This window comes from Euprymna scolopes, chromosome 43 (genome assembly GCF_053919585.1).
Source record: "Euprymna scolopes isolate OS-2025 chromosome 43, ASM5391958v1, whole genome shotgun sequence".
Taxonomy (NCBI): Eukaryota; Metazoa; Mollusca; class Cephalopoda; order Sepiida; family Sepiolidae; genus Euprymna; species Euprymna scolopes.
Genome location: NC_136524.1, coordinates 48,403,245 through 48,427,409, shown reverse-complemented (window position 1 = coordinate 48,427,409; position 24,165 = coordinate 48,403,245). Strand labels below are relative to the sequence as shown.

At 31.2% G+C, this 24,165-nt stretch overlaps 1 protein-coding gene across 1 annotated transcript in view; it reads left to right on the top strand.

The window, feature by feature from the left end:
* Positions 1–302: 302 nt before the first annotated feature.
* LOC145268327 (DNA annealing helicase and endonuclease ZRANB3-like) overlaps positions 303–24,165 on the top strand; it is a 90,136-nt gene continuing 66,273 nt past the window's right edge. The window contains exons 1-6 of the mRNA XM_080123817.1: positions 303–548; positions 2,956–2,974; positions 10,234–10,412; positions 14,499–14,733; positions 16,409–16,527; positions 20,365–20,509. Of these exons, the coding sequence (XP_079979943.1) occupies positions 442–548; positions 2,956–2,974; positions 10,234–10,412; positions 14,499–14,733; positions 16,409–16,527; positions 20,365–20,509 (804 nt within the window). The 5' untranslated portion in view covers positions 303–441. The remainder of the gene's footprint in view (positions 549–2,955; positions 2,975–10,233; positions 10,413–14,498; positions 14,734–16,408; positions 16,528–20,364; positions 20,510–24,165) is intronic.

The following is a 24,165-nucleotide window of genomic DNA, read 5'->3' as shown; positions in this document are numbered from 1 at the left end:
TCAGTCTAGAAAGATTTCTCTTTCACTGACCAAGAACAAAAAAGAATATGAAAGGTAGTATCAGAACAGATACTACTCTTTGCTCTTAGCCAAAAGGTAAATACATTTAAATGTTTTGTTTCGTTTTTTTTGTTTTTTTCAAACAGTGTTCTAAAATGGGTAATCAAAATAATATTCAGTATTTTTACAGCAAGACACTTAAAAAATACAGTTCGTTAACTACAACACTACCACTAAATCCAAAATTAAAAGAACAAAGTGGAAAAGGAATTTAAAATATACTGTTAGTTCCGAACAAAAAAAGAAAAATATTTAAAAAATGTGGGTCCTTTTGTAGATGTAAACAGTCACTTGCTATGCTATGTCGTTAAGAGCTGGATATTTGTTCCGGGGGGAATAAATTTAAATAGGAAATAAACTCTGTCACCGGTGGCACCCAAAATGGCACGTAAAGAGGAAATTTTGAATGACTTACCGCCGAAACTTGTGGCAAAGTTATTGCCTTTTCAAGTAGACGGTATTTACAAGGCAATTTGTAAGGAAGGAAGGTCAGTGAAGTAATTAGTATTCGTATTTGTTCGAAAAGTTTAGCAAATATTTGTGCAAAAAATGAATGAATGACGTTATTTTTAGTCAGGACAATAAAAACAATTGATTTTTCAAAATACGTTACACGTGACAGAAAAAAGTTACAAAACCTTTATAAAATATATTCTTATCGCAAAAGTAATTGCGTCACTTGAAAGAAATAAGATTGAAGAAAATTCGGCGCTTGTTCCGAATAAGGACGAAAATTGAATTTCGGTAAAAAAAAATAAATAAATAAACATTTGTCATGTCGAATTTAGTAAAATATCAAAAAAAAAAAAAATTGAAACCCCCCCCCCTGCTAATTAGAAAATTAGGATTTTCATCAAGTTCCGTCTGTGTTTGTTTATGATTACGTCAGCTGATATTTGGGCTTGTGTAATGTCACTAAATACGGGCGATATGAAAAACATAAGGCATTAAAAATGTTTTGTTTTTTTATCTTAAACATGATTACATGAGAAGTCATTTCATGTAAAAAGCTGATTTATTTTATCCATCGAAACTTGAGAAATGCATGATTAAAATGTGTAAACATTGAATGAATAATACCCGCAATTTCGTAGAGCAAGTCAAGTAGCAACCTTGACCTTGCACTAAAATACCAAGATCGAGTGAAACGGAACGAACCGAAGCAAATCTGACAAGTTGGAAAATGGCAACGAAACATCTGTTATTAATATTTCTATAAGTAAAAAGAAATTTTAAAAAAAGGTATTTTTTTACGAGCGTAGTATAAACATCCCCAAGCAAGCACCCCATGTTAAGAACGGCCTTCGGAATACCTCCCCAACCTCCCTATGGTAAGAACGGCTTTCGATGTGGGGGGGGGTTATTCCGAAAGCCGTTCTTAACATGGGGAGGTTGGGGTGTTTATGATACGCTGGGGTACGTCGTAAAAATTTACCAAAAAGGAAAATAGTTTAAACAACTTTTATTTTTACTTGTGTAGAATAAATACAAAACATGTTTTCATTTAAAATTTTTTTTAAATGAAATTATATGTAATTCTAAATTATTAAAAAAAAAAAAAAAAAAAAAAATCGGTATTTTTTTACGACAGTACCCAGTACTAGCATAGTATAAACACCCCCATGTTAAGGACGACTTTCGAGGTTAGGGGTGTGGGTGTCTATTCCAAAAGTCGTTCTTAACATGGAGAGGTGTGGGGGGGGGTTATATTACGCTGGGCTGGGCACTCTCGTAAAGATATGCCAAAAAATCTAACACACATAAAAGGCAAAATGTGTGTGTTTGTATGTCTGTAAAAACTTTCAACACACGTGACATATCGGTATTATTTTGAAGCTTGGTGTCTTGGATGTCAAGTATCAAAAAATTGGCCAAAAACATTGAAGTTTCTACCTTTTACATCAAGTTATACGCACTCATAGTCATTGCCACCCTAATCTCCAACCGCCCCCTTATGATCATACACCATATATCATAACAGTAGAAACTTATAAATATATTGCCGCATATTACCTTTCAGTTTTACAATCTTACATAACCCTCGCCCCCCCCCCATCAAATTAATGAAAAATTACCCGCTCCATAGAAAATAGACACCCCATAAACCGTTAAAATAAATTACCACACAGCAGCAATACACCCCCCTATTCAACCATAATACATAACAGTAATGAATCTTAATCTCAATACTATGTTAAAGACAATTTATATTCTTATATATCATACTATATATAATAAGATTCTCCTTATTTATTTAGAATTCATTAAAGCTTCCCCCAACACTCTATAATTCCTCTTAATCTTTTTCATCCCTAACGAACCTTACGCTAGACGCCGTATCTCCCCCATGCTACCTAGCACCTTCTCTACTCTTCTGATGAGAAGCGTTAGGCTTCGAAATGCCATTGCATGAAGAGTCCCTTCTATCCCCCAAATTTTGTCTGTATTCCATTATTCAATAAATGATCCTTTCTATATCTACCAATATATAGTTTTGTGTCTTCATTTCATTCTCTTGTTGTCCTATTGTATGAGCTCCAATAATTATTGTTGAGCTTGGCATTATCCAGATAAGTCTCCTTTTGTGGAATTGATCTTTCTCTTTTCTCTTTTACTTAAATCTATATATATATATATATATATATATATATCAGTACTGAATATTACAAAGGCAAATGCATATTTATTTTTTCCTTTCATGATATTTTATTGTATTTTACACGTTTTGTTGAATCGTAGAAAAACACCAAACAGCTTTCTCCTTCTGTCCCATATGACTATGTTAAGTTTAATAACTCGTTTTCTAGGTACTTAGCTGTAGAAATTCTCAACAAGTTTAAGATTAAATGTGAACATTTATCACAAATAATTGCTTTTTTTCTTTCCCCTTTTTAGATGCTTAATTGCTGATGAGGTGAGTGAATTTCTTTTTAATCATAATTCATAATTTTTTGTTTTAAATTTTTTTTTATCATAGTTGGAAATTTATGTCTTTAATAATGATTTTTTAAATCATATTTTAAATTTATTGTCTTTTAATTTCAATTAAAATCTACATCAAATTTAAATGTATGTTTTAATCTATTTAGGTTATCTCACATTTTCTCTAAATTTTGTGTATATATACATATATATATATATATATATATATATATATATATATATATATATAATATAAAGCTGAATGTGTGTGTGTGTGTGTGTGTGTGTCTGGTCACGAATAGGCTCGTATATGGTTGACTATTATTGAAAACTGATCACATATAATGATAGAAGATGTATCGAGACACAGAAAATGGACTCTGATTTATGAAAGTATGATAGGTTATGAAAAGGAAGGGTTGTAAAGAGATAGCTTCGCATTTGGGGGTATCAAAACCAAAGCAAAATATGATGAAAGTAAAAATAAAATAGATAAACCCCATAATTTATTATACCATACCTGTTCACACTGAAACACTTATCACAATATTCTGTGGATCTATATTAAAAAAAACTTGTTAAACTTTGTGACATATTTCCATTCTTTGGAGGTCAGACGCGAACGAACACCCCATTATTTATTATACCGTATTTCTTCAAACTGAAACATAATTATCAAAGTATACTTACGCAGATAGATATGAAAAGTCTTTATTAAAGTTTGTGCCTATTTCCATTCTATGGAGGCCAGGCGCGAACGCAGACCCCACAATGTTATTATACCATCCCTATTTAAGTTAAAACATACTTATCAAAGTATTATTATGTACATCTATATCAAAAACACTTGTAAACGTTTTTTTTAATTTTTAAATTTTTTATTTCCATACTTTGTGGACCAGGTGCGTACGCAGACCCCACAATTTTAATGAATCATCATTATGCCAGATCAAACATACCCATTCCTGTGTCTCTATATATCTTCTATCATTATATGTGATCAGTTTTCTATAATAGTCAACCATATAGGAGCCTATTTGTGACCAGACACATGCACAGACATTCAGCTTTATATCATGGATATACAGGGTGACCCAAAAAAACGGACCCCAACTCTAATTAGGCCCCGTTTCTTAGTGTTTTGTCCAAATGAAATCAAACTTTGGTCATAACTAGTTTATTATATTCAAAACATCACATCAAAACAAAACGGTCTTTGGCCTTTTTTTCTCCGTTCTACAGCATATGTTCTAGATGGCCTCCATTTAGCTTTTGTTTTTTAGGGTCAACCTGTATATATATATATATATATATATATATATATATATATAAATGTTTTAAACTTTTATATATTTTTAATTTTAAATAAATAAGAACGTAAATATATAAAGTACTAATAGTAGTAGGGTGTGATAAGTAGTAAAATGGATCTAATCTAATAAATACAACACTGGTAAATTAAAAAATATATTAATTTTGAATTTGGAAACAGACGAATCTCACAGCTAAGGAAGACAGTTTTTATAACATGAATAGGCTAGCTAAATTAATCAAAAGTAGAAAACTAGATCAAATATATATAAAAAAGGTTTTTGTTCTTGTGATTAAGGGAGGTGGTGTTTGATCAACACTGCTGGGGAGCCATGATTTAATATAGTGTTTTGTTTTTAAATCCCTGAAACAGTGTTTCATGGAAAACAACTGATGATCTCTAAAATTAACATTAGGACTATAGTGAATTCGAGATGCATTGATTGCAGATTATTAAATGACTTACTGACTGAATATTTTTCTAACAAATGATAAAAAATATAACAATTAGATAAGTTTTTTTTTTATACTTTTAAAGGGTTAAAAACTTCCAAGACTATATATATATATATATATATATATATATATATATATATATATAGTCTTTGAGACTTTACACGACTGGTCGCCACAGTCGATTGAAAATTTCTTGGGGCAACTAAAAGTTGTAAATCACTCGCCCGCCAGTCCATAAAATTTCTTTAAATAAAGAAACGGGGGGGGGGACTCATTTATTTTACGACCCTCAAATATGCAGTGACTTAGAATGACCTATGTCTCATCATTTGTGGATTCTTTCATCTCTAGCTGTGAGACTGTTGGAATATAGTATTGAAAAAAGAGTGGTCAAGCTAAAGGTCAACAATAGGTCAAATTTACACATTCGGCATCTAGTCAAAATGTCGCCTTCATTTAGCTCTCTGATTTTGAAATTCATTTGGAAAAAAATTCTTTGACGCTAATGGAACAATAATATGAATGCTGCTATATAAAGAAACTGGTGTTGTATTTTAACGTTTTGTTGAATAGTTACTGAAATGTTTGTAGTAATAAAATAGTTGATTTACAAGAGTTAAACAAATATTTTCTTGTTAGATTATACACACGGTAATTTCTTGAATTGTTGTAAAATTACTTACTATTATTGACTGAAACAAAGACATAAAGTCGGATGAGTAAAAATATTTTGGGGCGAGTAAATTTTGCCTCACACTCGACCAGCAGTCGAGTGATTTTTTTTTTCAAATCTCAAAGGCTATATATATATATATATATATATATATATATAGTCTGTTTATTATACAAATATTATTGGTTACATTGTGGCAATCAACAATTCCTCCACTATCCAACAATCATGCAGTTATGTGCACAGCTAACATGCTTGCCCGTCAGTTTCCTCAAACTCTACATTGAACTCAGCAAACCACTCCTTCCCTGATTGTCCTTTGCAGACAGAAACCAATCCACTACTTTAAACTTCTGTCTGACTATCAACATGGATTTAGGCAAGCCCGTTCTACTGCAGATATTATTCTAACTGTAATCTCTGAATATATATACCATGCACTGGATAAGGCAGGAGAAGGGACGGCAGTAGCCCTAGATATATTTAAGGCTTTTGACAGGTTATGGCACAATAGTCTCATGAAAATCAGATCCTATGGAATTACTTGATGAATACTTAACATAATTAAATCCTTCTTAAATAAGAGAAGAATCCAGGTTGTCCTCAATGGTCGTACGTCTGAATATGATATAAATGCAGGTGTACTTTGAGTCGATCCTTGGACCTTTATTATTTCTAAATGACCTCCCTGATAAAATAATCTCTGAGATGAGTATATTTGCTGATGACACCATGCTCTATAGCAGGCACAAAGGGAAAATGAACAAACACATATCCAAGACAATGGCGAAAACCCTAGAGGAAGACCTTCAGTCTGTTGTGGAGCAGGGTCTAAAATGGATGGTAACATTCAACGCTGCTAAGACTAAGCTCATTTCCTTTAATAATTACAAGAAACCTTCTCAACCACCAATAGCTATGGCTAAAGATACGTTTTTTTTTTTTTTATTACATTTTCACCCCAAACAAGGCACAGTGCTACTTTGATGTAAGGGCTACTATCAGGGACATAAGTTGCAGGGATACTATGTAGGGGGTTGAGCAACGAGACATCTGTTTACATTAACTTGAACTTCTGCATGTCAGTACAGTTGGGAAAACAGGAACCCAGAAGGGATTCCTAAAGTCTAGCAGTTCTGTGGAAGAAACTATTAGAGTAGAAGGCTTTCTTACATCTATGGATCTCTACCCTGTGTAGGGGTGGGATTTTGCTGCTTGTCGGGTTTGTTGGGGGTGCTTATGTTGAGGGGGCACAAGTGCTTGTAGTTCGTCGGAGCATCCACCATTAAAATACTTGTAGAATAGGCACAGCGATGCAATATTTTGTTGATGGGACAGAGGTTGAAGCTTTGATGACAATTCAGAACCTATCAGGTTGGCGACTCTCTTTTGAACCCTTTCAAGGAGTGAGAGTAGTAGCAGAAACCCAAAGGTGACAACAATACTCCACGCATGGGCGAATGGTGGCCTTGGATACTTTCAGACGTAAGTAGCTTTCTAGCATGGTAGAGAGAGCCCACCTTCTTCACAGTGGCCTTGGCAATACTCTCAATGTATTTGTTCCAACTCATGTTCCCTGTGAACGTTAAGGTAAGGAGTTTGAAAGAAGTACTTTTAGGTAATGTATCTTTAGTAATAGGCATACCTGAAAGTACTTTTTTCAAACCCTTCGGCTTAACATTCACAGGGAACATGAGTTGGAACAGATACATTGAGAGCATTACCAAGGCTGTTGCGAAGATGGTGGGCTCTCTCTACCATGCTAGAAAGTTACTTATGCCTGAAAGTATCCTGTACCTCTTAAGGATAAAATGAGGGAAGAGAGAGTTACTTTTAGCTGCAGAAAGTAAACCCAAGGTCTACTTTCTACTCTCCTTAATATTAAGAATGTGTTAAGATGGAATTCAGTCCATATAGAAGACTAGCAGGGGTGCCCAGCATTGCCTGGGTGTTTGACAAAAAAAAAGGGAAGCTCGAACCTGAACACGCGACGTGAAGGCGGAAAAAAAGTGAAAGAAAACGTGACATGTTACCGCTATGCCAAGATGGGAGCAGAAGTGTAAAGCGTTGAAATTTAGTAATGTTAACCATCACGCCATAGAGGCTGGAAGCTAAACTGGCTTACAGCCAGGTAAGCTTTTAGCTTTCGTCCATGTTTGTTTCACTACGATGTTGGGGAAAACCAGCTCCCCCCCCCCCAAGAGGCGAAGCTCTGGCAGAGTCTTAATGAATAGCGATTGTCTGATATGAAGGGTATTCCCCACAGTGATCAAAGCTGATTGCCTTGAAGATGTGCCGGCCATCAAGGCCCGCGAATCACTGTTTTGATTCAGTTTCGCTTTATTTATACGAGAAAGACAAACACTCAAAACCAGGGTTTTTTTTTTAAAGTCACTCAAAATAAATGTAGAGACAACCTCTGTTCACAAATCGTAGATATTATAATCTAAGGAGTATATAAAAAGTTGTTGGAAATAATACCCCCACCCCACCTCACCCCCTGAGAACCCCAGCAAAAAAAGCCCTTAGCGGACATACAAAAACGCACATGTGGCCGTTTTGCCTTTTATATATATAGAAGGTAAACTCTGACTTTAAATGTCCCCTGCCTTGTAGAATACTCACTGATGGGAAAGGCTTCTTGGGTAAAATCCAGAGTGAAGCACGGGCTTTAAAACTGAACTATGTATTTCATTCATGAGGGAATGATGCATGATGGGATATATTTCTTTGCTACAACGTTTTCCCATTGTGGTTACTGTACACTCATTGACACTTATCCTCGAGTGGCTTCCAGGCTTTGATAAGTGACCACATTGTAAAAAAAAAATAGAAAAAGAAATAAAAAAAGAAATATCTATTTTAACATAAAAGAAAACATACAAATAATATTTACAAGTAAATGCACTTTCTCAGTACTATGGCGACGAGCTTTGAAAGCGATTATAAGACCTATAGCGTTGAGGGTAAAAGGGAGATAAGAACTACTTACTTCAAATCAAATCTTTTAGGTATGAGTAAAACTAATTGTTATGGTAACCTTGCGCATTTGTCGCCATAAATTAATGAAAATATGTACCGCATTTATATATATCCAACCATAGACTTTATTTAAACGAGAAAGGATATTTACACATTTTTTTATAGACAATAGCTTTTTATGAAAAATGCATAAGATATATGTGTGCATACATACACACATGTTGTTGTTGATCTTTGCTTATCAAGTGTGGACAGAAATTAAATATTTGGGTTAAAGTTGTTACCGAGGTAATTCAGGATTGTAGAGTTTGTCTGTTCATGATTTGCAATGTTCGGGCTTACCTTGATAAAGTTGGATAGTACACGAACATTCATCTCATAACAGAATCGGTTGCATGTGTAAAACACACTTGGAGTGCATGGTGCACGTGTCCTAGTTGCATGCTACTTGAGAAAAAGAAGAAAAAAAAATAGACATTGCCATAAATCGGCTAAAACATGCAACAGAGGTGATAATCGTATGTGTCTAGAAGCTGAAAGTGCTGTGCATTATGTCTGTGTGTTTGCTATGTGCAAAATATTTAAACTGGGATATCTCTACAAATGATAAGTACTAGCGGGACCTGTGAAAATTTCACAGAGGACTCGTTCATGTGTAATATATTGATGTTGGCATTCTGTAGATGTTCAGCATAAATTGAGATGCTCTGACATTATTGTAGCTCTTTTGTTAAAACTGCAAAAGTATTTATCTAAGCTAGCAGGAAGGCTCAGCATAGCCTGGTCATAAAGTATGCTTAAATATGATATTTTAATTCTTGCAAATTGTATATATATATATATTATTATTAAAGAGTTAATTTCTATTGATTCTTATATATTATAAAGTTGCGATTTCAAAAATAAAAAAAAATATATCCATATGATGGGTGCATCAATTATAATTAAAACCAAAACCAAAACTTATGAAAAAAAAAAAAATATATATATATATATATATATATATATATATATATAACTTGAGTTTCTTCAGCTATAATCAAAACTGAAACCAAAACTTATGAAGAATTCTTGATAAAATTATTTATCAAAAAATTAGATTACTGCAGTGCCATCAGCTATAATTGAAACCGAAACGAAGAATGGAGAATTCTTGGTAAAATTATTTATTACAAGAAATGGAAGTCCATAACAATTAAATGACAGTCACTCGGATGTAAGCGTGAAACACAAAATAAATAACACACACGCTATCCTATTAATATATAGATTTAAAGAATTTAAATATAATTCTTTGGTCATTGAGAAAATATACAGAAATCTTTGTAGTCACCAAAATTCCAGTTTCTTCAACTGATGCGGTGATTGGCTTTTAAAAAGTTTCTTTCAGCTGGATTTTCATCCTAGAAACATTACTAGAGTTCTTAACAGCAAGTCAGCAACTTAACAATTTAGCAACTGATGCAGCATCCTTGTATATGTTTCTGCATGGAAATTTCTTGATTATTCTAGATTGTTTCGAAAGCATTCTAAATAATATATTTTAATGTTCTATAGAATGCTATAACACAGAATTTTCTTGATTATTCCAGATGGTTCCAAAAACGTTCGATAAGGAAAATGCCCTCTCACATTTAACCCTTATCCTTGAGTGGCCTCTGGGCCTTGATAATGTGGTGATGCCTTTGTAAAAAAAAAAAAAAAAAAAAAAAAAATAACATGCTCCCATCCCCATGTTCAGAATGTCTTTCTAAAAAATAATGTTATTGTTTCAACACGTTACATTAATACTAATTTTCTATCTGTTTCATTGTTATTTTTTTACTTAGATGGGACTTGGCAAAACGCTTCAAGCTATAACAGTTGCATATTATTACCGAAGTGAATGGCCTGCACTTATAATTGTTCCATCATCTTTGAAATATTCTTGGATTGAAGAATTAGAGAAATGGCTACCAGAAGTACAGCCATGTGAGATCAACCTTGTGCAAGCTGGAAATGATGTCGGGTAAGAAATGAAATTATAAAAAAAACTAGCGATCATCAATAATAACCTACTTGGTGACATCTTGTAGGAAATAAAGTTAGTCAATTTTGTGACCCCTACCCCCACCGCCCCCCAAATTATGTTCCATGATTTCTTGTTTGCTTCATTTTAATGTTTTTTCACTTTTATGAACATTTTTCAAGTGATAATGTTTATATACTTTTATGATTTTTTTTTTTTCAAATAGATATGTTTATATAATTGGAGTAGTTTTTCAAATAAATATAGTTATTTACTTTTATGATTTTTTTTTTTCAAATAAATGTTCATTTACTTTTTTTTAAATAAACGTTTATTTTATTAAAGTAATTTTTTAAAATAAATATGTTTATTTACTTTGATTTTTTCATGTAAATGTTTTTTACTTTTTATGATTTTTTTCAAATAAATATGTTTATTTACTTTGATTTTTCATATAAATGTTTTTTACTTTTATGTTTTTTTTTTCAAATAAGTGTTCATTTACTTTTAATAATTTTTTCAAATAAATATGTTTATTTAAATAATTTTTTTTTCAAATATATATGTCTTTTACTTTTATGATTTTTGTCATATAAATATGTTCATCTACTTCTTTTTCAAACAATTTTGTTTACTTACTTTTATGACTTTTTCAAATTGTTTATTTAATTTGAAGTAATTTTTTTCAAATAAATATGTTCATTTACTTTTATGATTTTTTTAAATAAATATGTTTATTTATATTTATGAGTTTTTTCAAATAAATATTTTATATTAATATTTTTATATTAATGATTTTTCTTTAAATAAATGTTTATTTACTTTTATGACTTTTTCAAATTGTTTATTTAATTTGAAGTAATTCGTTTCAAATAAATATGTTCATTTTCTTTTATGATTTTTTTAAATAAATATATTTATTTATATTTATGAGTTTTTTCAAATAAATATTTTATATTAATATTTTTATATTAATGATTTTTCTTTAAATAAATGTTTATTTACTTTTATGAATTTTTCAAATGAACATGTTTATTTAATTGAAGTAATTTTTTTCAAACAAGTATGTTCATTTACTTTTATGTTTTTTTTCTAAAAAATATATTTAATTATATTATGATTTCTTCAAATAAATATGTTTTTTTATATTTGATTTTTTTTCAAATAAATGTTCATTTACTTTTTATGATTTTTTTTCAGATAAATATATTTATTTTATTGAAATATTTTTTCAAATAAATATGTTTATTTATTTTTATGATTTTTAAAAAATAAATGTTTATTTATTTTTATAATCTTTTTAAATAAATGTTTATTTATTCTTGTGATTTTTTCAAATAAATATGTTAATTTATATTTTTTTCAGATAAATATGTTCATTTATATTTTTTTCAGATAAATATGTTCATTTAGTTATAATTATGATTTCTTCAAATAAATGTTTATTTATATTTTTTCAAATAAGTATGTTTATTTCACCTGATTACATTCCACAATTTTTTTATTGTTTCATTCATTTTCACACAATTATTTTGATAAAAAATATTGCTCTTAAATATCTATATATGTAAATTCGTATTCCTGTCTGTTTGTTTGTTCACAATTTGATTAATATATACAAAACGTGTCTTACTTTAATCTTTCAGTTATTTCTATATATAGTATGATACTTGGAAAAATATACAATTAAGAGACCACCTTATTTGCATATGACATTAAGAAAAATTGATTTTACTAAATAGTGGTATCTTAGTTAATGTTTTAGCAAGAGAATTATTTGAAGTATTCTATTTAAAATTGTTATTTAATAAATTTTAAACAAAAATTATATTGATAATATATTAAATTTAATTTATTTTGAAATTAATATTTCCAACAGCAACCTTTTTCCTAAAACTTTTTTTTTTTAGAGTTATTTGCCCCTAGATGCTATCCATAAAAAAACAAAGACAAAAACAAACGTTTGCCAAATATCATTTGGTAATTTCATTATGTTTCTAGCTGGAAAAATAATTCCATGTAGATAGAAAAAATGTTTGGCTTTTATTGTTTGTTTTTTTTTAAATATAAAAAAAAAACACTTATGAAAAAAACTGAAAAGATTTCATTTGTTTGTTTTATTTTATTCCTTACGGCAATACAGAAATCGGTAAATTTTTACTACGTAATTCAGTGTCATTTAATACCTAAAAAAATTAAACTCCCCCCCCCCCCACCTCTAAATTCCACGATTTACACTTTTTTTTTCTTTTTTCGTGTTAATTTCATTGATTAAAAACTTAAATTTCTAATTAAAAAGGTAACTTTATACGACGTGACCCAGCGGCATTTAACCCCTAAAAAAAATGGAGATCTACTTTTTTTCAGCCTAAATACATTTATTTAAACAGCCTTTATGAATATTATTAGTTTGCAGAAGTGCAAAGAAATGCGTAAAAATTAGAAATGTGGAAAAAAAAAAAATAACATGTTAGAGTGGGGATCACTTTTCTATATAAATTTAACGTAAAATGAGCAGTCACTTTTTGGCCACCAAGCGTTCAATGAGACATGTCACCTCTAGCATTTTTTTAAAGTTTGGCGATTGTGGGGGCGGGGTTACATTGGAAACATAAATTAATTATAAATTTAATTATTTTTTATGAGACCATTCCCTACTTTCACCTAACAATTTAATAAACAAAACAAAGCCAAAAATATGACAAATTCAATTTTTGAGGGCGGGCGATTACATTAGAAACATAAAACGACAAATAAAAAGCAAATCGAAATCCCCCCCACCCCACCACTAAAAAAGCAAATCTAAAATTTCCTTTATTTACAAAAAAAAAGCCAGTAAAAAAAAAGTGCACTTACAAAAAATAAAGGTAAATGTGTATTTTAGCGGCGTAAATTATTTGACAGACAAAAAAAATTATAAAAACTATTTATTTTTATATAAAACATTATTAGACCCAAGGCCTGAAATAAAGCAAAAAAAAAAAAAAATTCATTTTTATGTTTTTTTATCATTTTTTATTAGACTAAATGTGCACGCCTTACACGTTTAGAATTTTTTTAGGTTTGGTAGATTGGCTTTTTTAAGGCCAAATTTGGCCTTTTTACACTCTTTTATTACAAAAAAAATATGGCCGCCAAAAACATAGTTCATGAAAGAGCTTAAAAAAAACTTAGAAAGGCCAAATTTTAAAAGCAATATAGTGGCCTCGAATAATAAATAGAAATGATAAAAAAATAATAAAAATGAAATTTTTTTCTGGTTTTATTTCAGCCTTTGGGTCTAACAATGTGTTTTATATAAAAATAGTTTTTATATTTTTTTTTGTCTGGCAAATAATGTACGCCGCTAAACTACACATTTTCTAAAATAAAAAACAAATGCACGCATTAATGTTTATAAACGTTATTTTTTTAGGTTCACAAAATCGTGAGTTTTCTTAGGACAGTGATTCCTTCTGCTGAAATATCTGGTGGAGAGGGTAACAGATACTTCTTTTTGCAGGCGATTACATTTACATGTTTTTATCCGTTCTTTTATTTTTGAAATTGTTATGGGGAGTATCCACGTTACCCATGATGAAAATGATTAGTATAACAGTCGTGTTTCAAACGGAACTTCATGTCAACCCAGCAACGCTGGGTACCCATGCTAGTAATAAATAAGAATATTTGTAAACTATTTTTTACTTTTCACATAAATATGTTTATTTGCATTTTTTATGAAATATTCATTCCCTATTTCTGTGAAAATTTGTCTGTAAATAAAGACTTGTTTGAGAAAAAATCATGTGAAAATAAATAAATACATTTTTTTTTGAAAAATGTATTGCATGTGAAATGTAAATACTATTTAAGATTGTCAAAAATCATATAAAATTATTTTCTTATTTAAAAAAAAAAATAATAACACTACTTGATCAGTTTGTGTGAATTTTTTGGAATGTGAGGTCTATGTTCCGTGATAAGTATATACATACTAAAGATTTTTTGTATTTTTGATTTTTTTTTTTTTTTTTTTTTTTTTTGTGTAAGTGTAATTTTAAATAAACACATTTATTTATTTATTTTTTTGTTTAAACTTTTCAGTGGATTCAACTCAACAAAGATCACGTTGGTTTCCTACGGCATCTTAAGTAAAAAGACAAGTAATTTAGTCCTAGAAGCTTTGATGAATCAAAAGTTCAAAGTGGTCATTGCTGATGAATCTCACTACATAAAAAATTTCAAATCGGTTTCAAGTAAAGTGATTGTGCCCCTTGTCAAGGCTGCAAATCGACGCATTTTGTTGTCAGGAACTCCTGCACTTGCCAGACCAATTGAGGTAAGATTTTAGTTTGCTGAAATTTTTTATTTAAACATGACACAAGTCTTTTTTTTTCTTCTTTTTTTTTGGTGCTTGGAGAGTTTAATCAAGTCAAGACATTAAAAATGAAAATATTGAAAAAAAGGGTTATATTGTACGTATCCGTTTTAGACTGAAGATCTCCGCAAAAAAAATTTCACTTAATTTGATTGACTAGTTTTTTTTTTTTTTTTACAGTGGAAAAACATGTTTTTATGACAGCATGTTGAAGGTAGCCATCTTTGAAGTTTTTGAACAGGTCACGGGAAGATAACTCCAGTTTAAGCACTGATACTCCCTCCACATCTTTAATACTAGCTATTCTTCCTAAAAAAAGAACCTTTTGCTCGGTATCATAACAGATTGTTTTTTCGCTGTAAAAGAAAAAAAGTACTTGATGAAATTAAGTGAAAATTTTTTTGAGAGAACTTTGTTCCATAACGGATACGTACCATATAACCTTTTTTTGATATTTTCATTTTTTAACGTCTTGATTAAACTGTACAAGTACCTTTTTTTTTTAATTTATTATATAGAAAGTAAGGTTATGGAAACTCAAAATAGCATTAAATGACAAATTTCTAGCCATCAATAAAGAAATTTAGCTCTCATCAAGTTCTGTCTGTGTACATCCACTTGATGATGAATACCCTGGAAACATCACTTCTGATTAATGTTTATCAGTTTTAAAATATTCTGTTATTCTGGAAAAAAAACAAAAAAAAACAGCTACGTTCGTTTGCATAGTTGCTAACATTACTGGTAAACATTAATCAGAAGTGACATTTCCAGGGCATTCATCATCAAACCTAAACATCACCTGACATGATATTATAAGCAAGCAAAGATGGAATCTGATGAGTGCTAAACATTTTTTTTTTTTTTTTTAATTTAAAAAAAAAATTTTTTTTTAAGAAAGTATGTGTAAAACTAATTGAACATGTTATTCTGGCTTGTTTTATCAGTGTGATATTCTGCTTGTTCTTTCCTTAGTCCGTATGTTACGGTTTGGAAAAAAAAACAAATAGGAGTTTTTAAGGTTTTTTTTTTTTTGAAGGGGAGGGTTGGGGGTCAAATTATTGATTTCTTATTATTTTTAGTGTTGTGGCTTTGTTTAGTGCTTTATCAATTATTTGTAGTAACAAAGCATTATTGTTTTGAATTTTTTTGATGAGGATTGATCATTCATATTTGGATTCTTCAGACTATCGTTCTCATCTTGAGCATTATTTTCACATTTCGGTTAATGTAGCCTCTGATCTTTCTGTCAAACTCAGGAATCTGTACGTACAGAATTTCGAATGGAACCCTTTATTTAATCCACGAAGGTAGCATGCTCTTGTTCTGTCAGCCATGATTGGGTAGAAGTCTTAAGTAATTTGCAATTGTATTTTGAAGTCACCGACACTGAGGACTAAACCTTCAACCTCCAGAAGAGTGTAACTTACAACTGAATTTTAGCAAGTACTTAAAATCCACTATATTACTGGGATGTCCGTAAGGACCTACGGCATAGGGGATAAAATTGTCAAAACGTGAAAATAACACTCAAGATGAGAACAGAAGTGTGAAAAATTTCAAATAACGAAACATTATTATTCATTAAATGTCATATAATATTGGTCACTTTTTTTTTTTTTTAATTTAATTTCAGCTCTTTCCACAACTAGAAGCACTGAATACTAATGTGTTTGGGAATTTCTGGGAATATACTAACAGATTTTGTGGTGCTCGATATGAATATTTTGGGAAGAAACGAATCAGAAAAGTCGAGTAAATATTCTCTTTTTTAAATTAATTTAAATACTTTTTAAGATTTTTTTATACTCTTTTTTTTATACTCTTTTTTTTATACTCTTTATTCATACTCTTTTTTTAATACTTTTTAATACTCTTTTTTGTACTCTCTTTTATACTTTTTATACTCTTTTTTATACCCTTTTTTTGTACTTTTTATTCTCTTTTTTTATACTCTCTTTTTTATACTTTTTTTTTCTTTACTCTTTTTCATACTCTTTTTTTATACTCTTTTTCACCATAAACATGGTATGTTGCCACTTGGAACATGAGGGCCTACTATTTGTGGTTGTGTCTAACAGTGAACTGTGGGGAGTTGAGCAGCGCTATATCTGCTCATATTGTGTTTAAACTTCTGCAGGTTAGTACAGTCAAGGGAGTAGGAAACAGGGAGGGAATTTCAAAGTCCAGCAGGAAGAAGCTATTAAAGTAAAATGCTTTTTGGTATTTGTGGATCTCAACAATGAAGGGGTGGGATTTTGTTGCTTGTTAGTCTGAAGTATGTATGGTGAGAAGGGCTCAAGTGGTATAAGTTCATTAGAGCACATTCTATTAAAGTACTTGTGACTCTTTCTTCATTTACGTTGTCCTCATATCCGTGTGCAAAGTTTCTTACAAAGAGGAAAGAATTGTTGTTTTCTGGTTCAGAATCTATTCCGCCTAACACTTATCATTACCTAGATTTTGACTTTGAAGTATTATATTTTTTTTTTTTTTTTTTTTTTTTTTTTTTTTTTTTTTTTAGCCCTTTACGTCAAGTGGCTTCATGTTGTCTGGAGTAATTTCCATTTAAAAAAACAACTTTTTATTAGGCCCTACTGTTATTTTCTATAAAATGATTATTGCTTTTTAATTCTTTCAAAACGGTTTCAAATAATTGAAAATCTATATTTTCTGGTAGAAACTTATAAGTATTTAACAAACAAAAAACAATGAAATAAGATGTCTGGTAAAAGATATGATCTACTTATGTATTTTTATATATATTTCAAATAAATACATCTTATCCTTGAGTATTAAAACAAATTAAGATATGATCCACAATGTCTTTTAGGTTCTACTTTGTGATTTGTAGAGAAATTCGAAAAAATGAAATATTGAATTTCAAGTAAAACCAATGGTATCTACTGAATTGTCATGTCACAGTAATGAACATATCCAAAAATTATGAAAAACGATAATCAATTATTAATGAAAATAGTTTTCAAAGACTATTAGTAAAAATTGAGTTTTTCACAAAAACATTTTTTAAAAAGCCCCGGAGAGTTCTAATTGTAACAAAAGGAAGGTAAATATTCTCTGAAAACTTAAAATTTTTGGCTAATTTAGCAAAAACTTCATTTTCGCTAATTGTCTTTGAAAACTGTTTTCATTAATAATTAATTTTCTACCTCATTATTTTTTCATCATTTTTGGATATTTTCATAACGGCGACATGATATTGGTTTTGCTTGATATTCAATATTTCAATTTTCGAATTTCCCTACAATTATTTGGCCTTTTGGCCAAGATCAAAGTGTAGTATCTCTTCTTCAGATGCTGCACTTCCATTTCTTGTTCTCTATTGGTGAAGGAGCAGTCCTTCACGACGGAGACAATTTTCTTATTTTTGTACCTTTTCTCCACGTTAAAAAACGATCCTGGTATCTAACTCTGTCCCGTGGGGAGGCATTGTAAATAGGTACAATAACGAAGAAGAACCGATATTTGATCCTCAATATAGGTCAAAATGTTATATTATGTATTTTCAAATATAGTTGAAATATTTTATTCCACAGATGGGTAGTTCTAGTTATCATTTTCATTGCGTAACTGAGAAGCGTGATTGGAAGCCTATTGACAAATTGTTTGATTTTTATTTTATTTTTTTAACCTTTGCAGGATAAGAAGATGCATTGAAAGATTGAAAAAAATGAAAATTAACATATTTTTTTTTTTTTTTTGGTTGTTGGCATCTGTCAGTCCAGAAGACTATGGGGTTGCACCTGTAGAGGTTGTGATTGAACATAGTCTTCTGCGGCTGGATAAGTCTATTTTAGATCTACATTGTTGATTGCAGAGCTTGCAGGTCAAAGTCGGTGCATCGTGTTAGTGATCTGTTGAGTTTTGTTGACTGGCCTTGCTGAATAGTCTCTTGGTTTCCGTCCGATCTGTGATGGACCTTTCCCCAGGGGTCAAGCCTTTGGTTACCATTTGTCTCCAGAGTTGTCGGGCTCCCAATTGTTTAGGGTCAATATCATATACTTTCATTTCGTGTTTACACACTTCAACATAGTGAAGGTGAGGACGGCCATAGAGAATGTCTTTTGGGATTTGCGTAATGTCCATGCAGTGCACATGGCCTATCCAACATTTTGTTGTGATTAAATATCAAACAAAACAAAAAAAATAATTAAGAAAATTTGTAGTAAAAGATGTGATTCACATATTTTCATTTATTAATCTTTCTATACCGCTTCTTATCATCAAGAATGGGTCGGAATGTCTTTACTACTACTACTACTACTACTACTACTACTACTACTACAGGGCTTTATGGACAAATTTATCTTTGACAACTAAATATTTTTGTTTACTAGCCAAATAGAAAAGTTACTTGCCAAATATGATTTTTAGAATATGATATCTGTGTTCTGTGACGAGCATCATAAATATTTTTCTGTGTATTTTTTTTTAAATAAGTGTAATTCTAAATATACACCGTATTTTGTGTTGATACCTTGATGGTGTAAACATTCGAAATTCTTCAGATGTCTTTTTAAACAGCCTTTGTTAAAAAAAAAAAAAAAAAGAGTATATTGTTCTATTAAACTTTTATTATTTAAATAATTTGACTTTGTTCATTTTATTAAAAAAAAAAAAAAAAGTTGAAAAGATATTTTTCATTCAGTAGTGAGCTTTGGAAGATTATCAGTGAAAGAAATACAATCGCCAAAAGATAAGCGTTTCGTTATTTCTTGTTGCCACTTTGAAAAATCACTCGCAAATGCGACTGTTTCACTCGCAATGTAGAGTCCTGTAAAGAGCACTCTGGCCTGAACAGCCCTGTCTGCATTTTCCAGTAGGGGCATCTCAGGTGATTGGCAATGAACTAACACCTTAAGTAAAGAAAAAAAAAAAAATCTAAGTCAAGATTCTTCAAATTAAAAAGCGTGAAAATAAAGAATTAGCTCTGCAGATTTAATGTCAGTATTTATATATATATATATATACATAAAATGTATAGGTTTTTTTTTAAAGATGGTGAACTTTAAATTGACAACTCTATTTTCTTCAGTTGCAAATTTGTCAACTATCGATTATTTTGAGTTCAGCTTGGTTTGGCAATTCATCATGAAGAGACTGACACCCGAGCAGCATTTGCTATTTGTGCAAATTTGATGAACGAATAATTCCAGAAAATGAATCTGGCAACTGATCACCTCATTTGTGTGATTTCATCCCATTAGATTATTTACTTTGAGGAAATGTTCACACTGATAAACCAGAAACAATAAACCATTTGGAAGACAACATTGGACGCATTATTGCCAAAATACGGCCCAATTTAATGCATAGAGTTTGTGAAAATCGGACCTCTAAATTATGCCATATGCCTGAAGTTGTATTTAAATTATAAATACCAAAAATTTATCTTTGGAATAAACCATATATTTGTATAAATAAAAATACTATTCTGTTATTTATTTTAATTTAAAGTTTACTGCCTCTATAAAGAACCATTCCTTATTTAACCCTAACCCTAACCCCTTATTTAAGCCTGTCACTTTTTACTGGAATTATTTTCTGTGTTTTTTAATATTATTTTTCAAGTGGCGCAAGCAATTTAGATGAGTTACAACACAAATTATTTCAAACTGTGATGATACGCAGAGAAAAGAAAGATGTCCTCAAGCAGCTTCCTCCTAAACAAAGACAACGTATACTTTTTGAATTAAAAGACTCACCAATAAAAAAGGTATGTTGAGCATATCTATTCTGTTTTGATTAATTACTTATTTTGATAACATTTGATTTATGTAACATACAAATGTTACTTATTTCATTTGGATATGCTAATTCTTTTTTTTTTTTTTACATATAACATTAAATATTGAGCAAACTCACTAGAAGAAAAAGCACTTATCAATTTTTGAAAAAAAATAAATGAATATGGGCATGATTTGAAAATTGGGAGAGAAATTGCATGATGAGTTAAGGGCAAAATAAATTCATTGATTGATGAGGTTTTCTAAGGTGTTGGGAAGCAGTTCTCGTTTATGCAGCGATTGAATAGCTTTGTAAGATTCGGTGCTAGTTCCAGTTGTAACTTTTTGAGTACTACAACTGGAATATTGTCAGGACTAGTTGCTTTGCTGGCATTAACGTTCTTAATAAGTGTGGTAATATCATGAACAGATATGTGGATGTCAGTTTATTTCCAGTCTTGGAAGGAAATTCCAGAGGTAAGAGACCCTGATCACAAAGGGATAAAGGACATGCATCTATTTAAGACCTTGTTAGTTATATGCCAAAACTTATGGCAACCAAGACTCTGCATATGTTGTTAACCAATAGAAGAGTCTATTAGGCATGTATATGTAGAATGATGATATATGAAAGTGAAACCTGACCAGTAAGAGTTGAGGATATGCGTTGCATGGAGAGAAAGGATATCAAAATGGATGTGTAATGTGAATCTTAAAGATAGATTTACATCTGATGATCTCAGAAGAAGATTAAATTTGAACAGTATAGAGAGATGTGTGCAGAAGGGGAGACTTTGATGGTATGGCTGAATTGAAAGAATGGATTAGACTTTTTTTGGTTAGTAAATGTAGAACAGTTGAGGTAGCTGGGTCAGTTTATAGAGTAAGTGTTGTAGACCCGTGCTAGGGGTCACAAATGAAAGAAACCACAAGTAGTGTAAAGTGTATAAAATATAATACGTATTTATTATAAAGAATAAAGTGGTATGAGAGGAACGTGTTCGTAGCATGTGGTTAAACATGCTTTGAATATCTCCATTTAGTCTCTGAAACCAGCAGTATTTATAGGACTAGTTGATTCCACTTAGTTCTCAAATAGGAGTGATTTGTATCCTACATCCCCTCCTCCCGAGCTTTTCATTCCGCTGGAATAATCGTGTAACTCTTTTTCCTGGGGTTGATCTCTATTGGGTTAGCTATTTTCCTTTTACTGAAGGACCGGCATTGCCCGGCTGCTTGTGGTGTTACCAAGTCGAACGTGTCATATTTGGTCCATTACCTCTTCTTGTTCAGCAGGAGGTTGTCTTTCGTCATCTGTGATATGTTTCCGAATTTGGTTTAAATGTTTCTGGTGAGTAAATCTTGGCCCTTCGATAATGGAGACCATTTGCCCAATCCTTTTCTGGACCTTTCTTAGTTCTCACATTGTACTATTATTTTTGTGTACCTGGAAAAATACCTTTACACCAGGTAAATACCTCTTTTTAGGAACTATAGTATTTGACGGTTTCACCTGTTTTGGCAAAAGTTTCTCGAAGACCGGCCTAATTTTCCTCACGAACATTAACTCTGCTGGTGACATCTTTGTTCTTGTGGGCCAGTGCCAAGTCCTGCTGCCACACTCAAAGTCTGCCAGTAGCCATTTGATTGCACCAGGGGATCACCACACTTTTCAGTACATCCAGGTACGCTTTGGTATTGACTTTCAAGCCGACTTTGAAGATGTGAGGTCGCATGATGTGGATCTCACTTGAAACCACAATAGAGACTATAACCGTGGCCTTTATTTTCATCACCCTGGGCAATCCCTATTATTCGTGGCAATCCAGTGATGTATTTTGAGGGTGCTGGCAATGGTCCTATTGTCATAACTTATAGATTGGTAGTGAGCATAACTTGTATAGCAGTGCATCTCCGATCTCGCTCGTCGAACATTGTGTCACTTTCAGACATGATAGAAGGTGCCTTGAGATTTGTACATAATTAGATAGTCTGCAATAAAAAAGAAAAACAGTTTTCATCAAATGGAAATGGAATCGTGTCATCTTTTCTAGGGCAACAATTTTATTGTTTCACTGTGTACTATTAAAAACAACGTAATTGTTATTGTCAGCTCAATATTCAGTTCTTCATTATAATAGAAAAAATTGGAATGTTGAAATAAATTGAATAGCACCCATAATAGTAGGGGAGGTAATTAATTTCTGAAAAGTTTCAAAAACTTTAGCCAATTCAGGAAAAAAATTTTTTTTTTTTTTTTTACATAGGAGTCACCACTTGTCAAGGCTCGGAGGCCACTTGAGGATAAGAGTTATTGAGTGTACAGTAATCAATGGGATAATATCGTAGTAATCGTTAGTAATGTATTTTGAATTACTTAAGGAGGGGGAGGCGGTTCATCAAGAATTTGTTTATGTTAGACTTGAAACAACCAAGTTGTAATCACCTGGGAAATAGGCGAACCGAAGACAGTTCCACAGGCACGCAGTTCTAAGAAAGAAGCTTTGTTTATGGAATCTACATTTTAATAAAAAATGGTGAAAATTATCAACATTTTGATAAAAAGTGGGTAAAATTATTAACAATGGTTTAAGCTAAACAGGTCTTTTTCGTGAAAGATTGGCAAGGAGGGACTATAGATTGGAGCTCAGATGAGCAATTGCCATGGAAATAACGATAAAACAAAGACACCGTCTCTTCTGTGGGAAAGAGGTTACAGGGAGGAGAAAAGGGCATCCCCCTCTAGGCCACGAAGTTTATTTTGTACTCTGTCAAGGCAGGATAAGCTGCTTCTAGTAGCTCCTGCCCAGATGTGGCAGCAGTAATCCATCAAATTTTTTCGTTGAATCATGGAAATACTTGTTTTATTCAATATTCCAGTAATATTTGATTATTGCAGCATGACAATTAAGTAAATAACATTGCTTTTAGTTGAAATAAGGAGTAGTAATTGTGCCTTTAATTAAACTCAATTTTTCTACTGTTGGACTTTGCTAATAATAAATAAGAATCCAATATTCTTTAAATAAATAAAACGAACATGCTTCTTATTTCATTTTTATTTTAAATTATGGCAAAAAATCTTTAACGCAATGAATATTCCGTTTTTGCACTGTAAAAATAATTGTTCACTAAATATTCTTCTAATAAAACAACTGTCACTTTTTTAAATGTTTTTACAGTGGTTGTTCCAAAAGTAAAACCTCCTATATTTTTAAAACTCGGTTTCTGAATTTTTGAGATGAAGGTTGATAATTTGTATTATTTGTATCATTCACACAACGTTTTAGTCAATGTAACCTTTGACCTTCTTCAGATGTATCTTGTTGAACTCAGGAATCTTTCTGTCAAATTCGAGAATCTGCATGGAATTTTTTTTTTTTTTTTAAATTACATTTTCACCCCAAACAAGGCACGTTGCCACTTTGATGTAGGGAGCTACTATCAGGGGCATAAGCTACAGGGGTACTATGTAGGGAGTTAGGCAGCAAGATGTCGGTTCACATTACACTTGAACTTCTGCATGTCAGTACAGTTGGGGAAGCAGGGACCCGGAAGGGAATTCCAAAGTCTAGCAGTTCTGGGGAAGAAACTACTGGCATAGAAGGCTCTCTTACATGTAGGGATCTCTACTATGAAGGGGTGG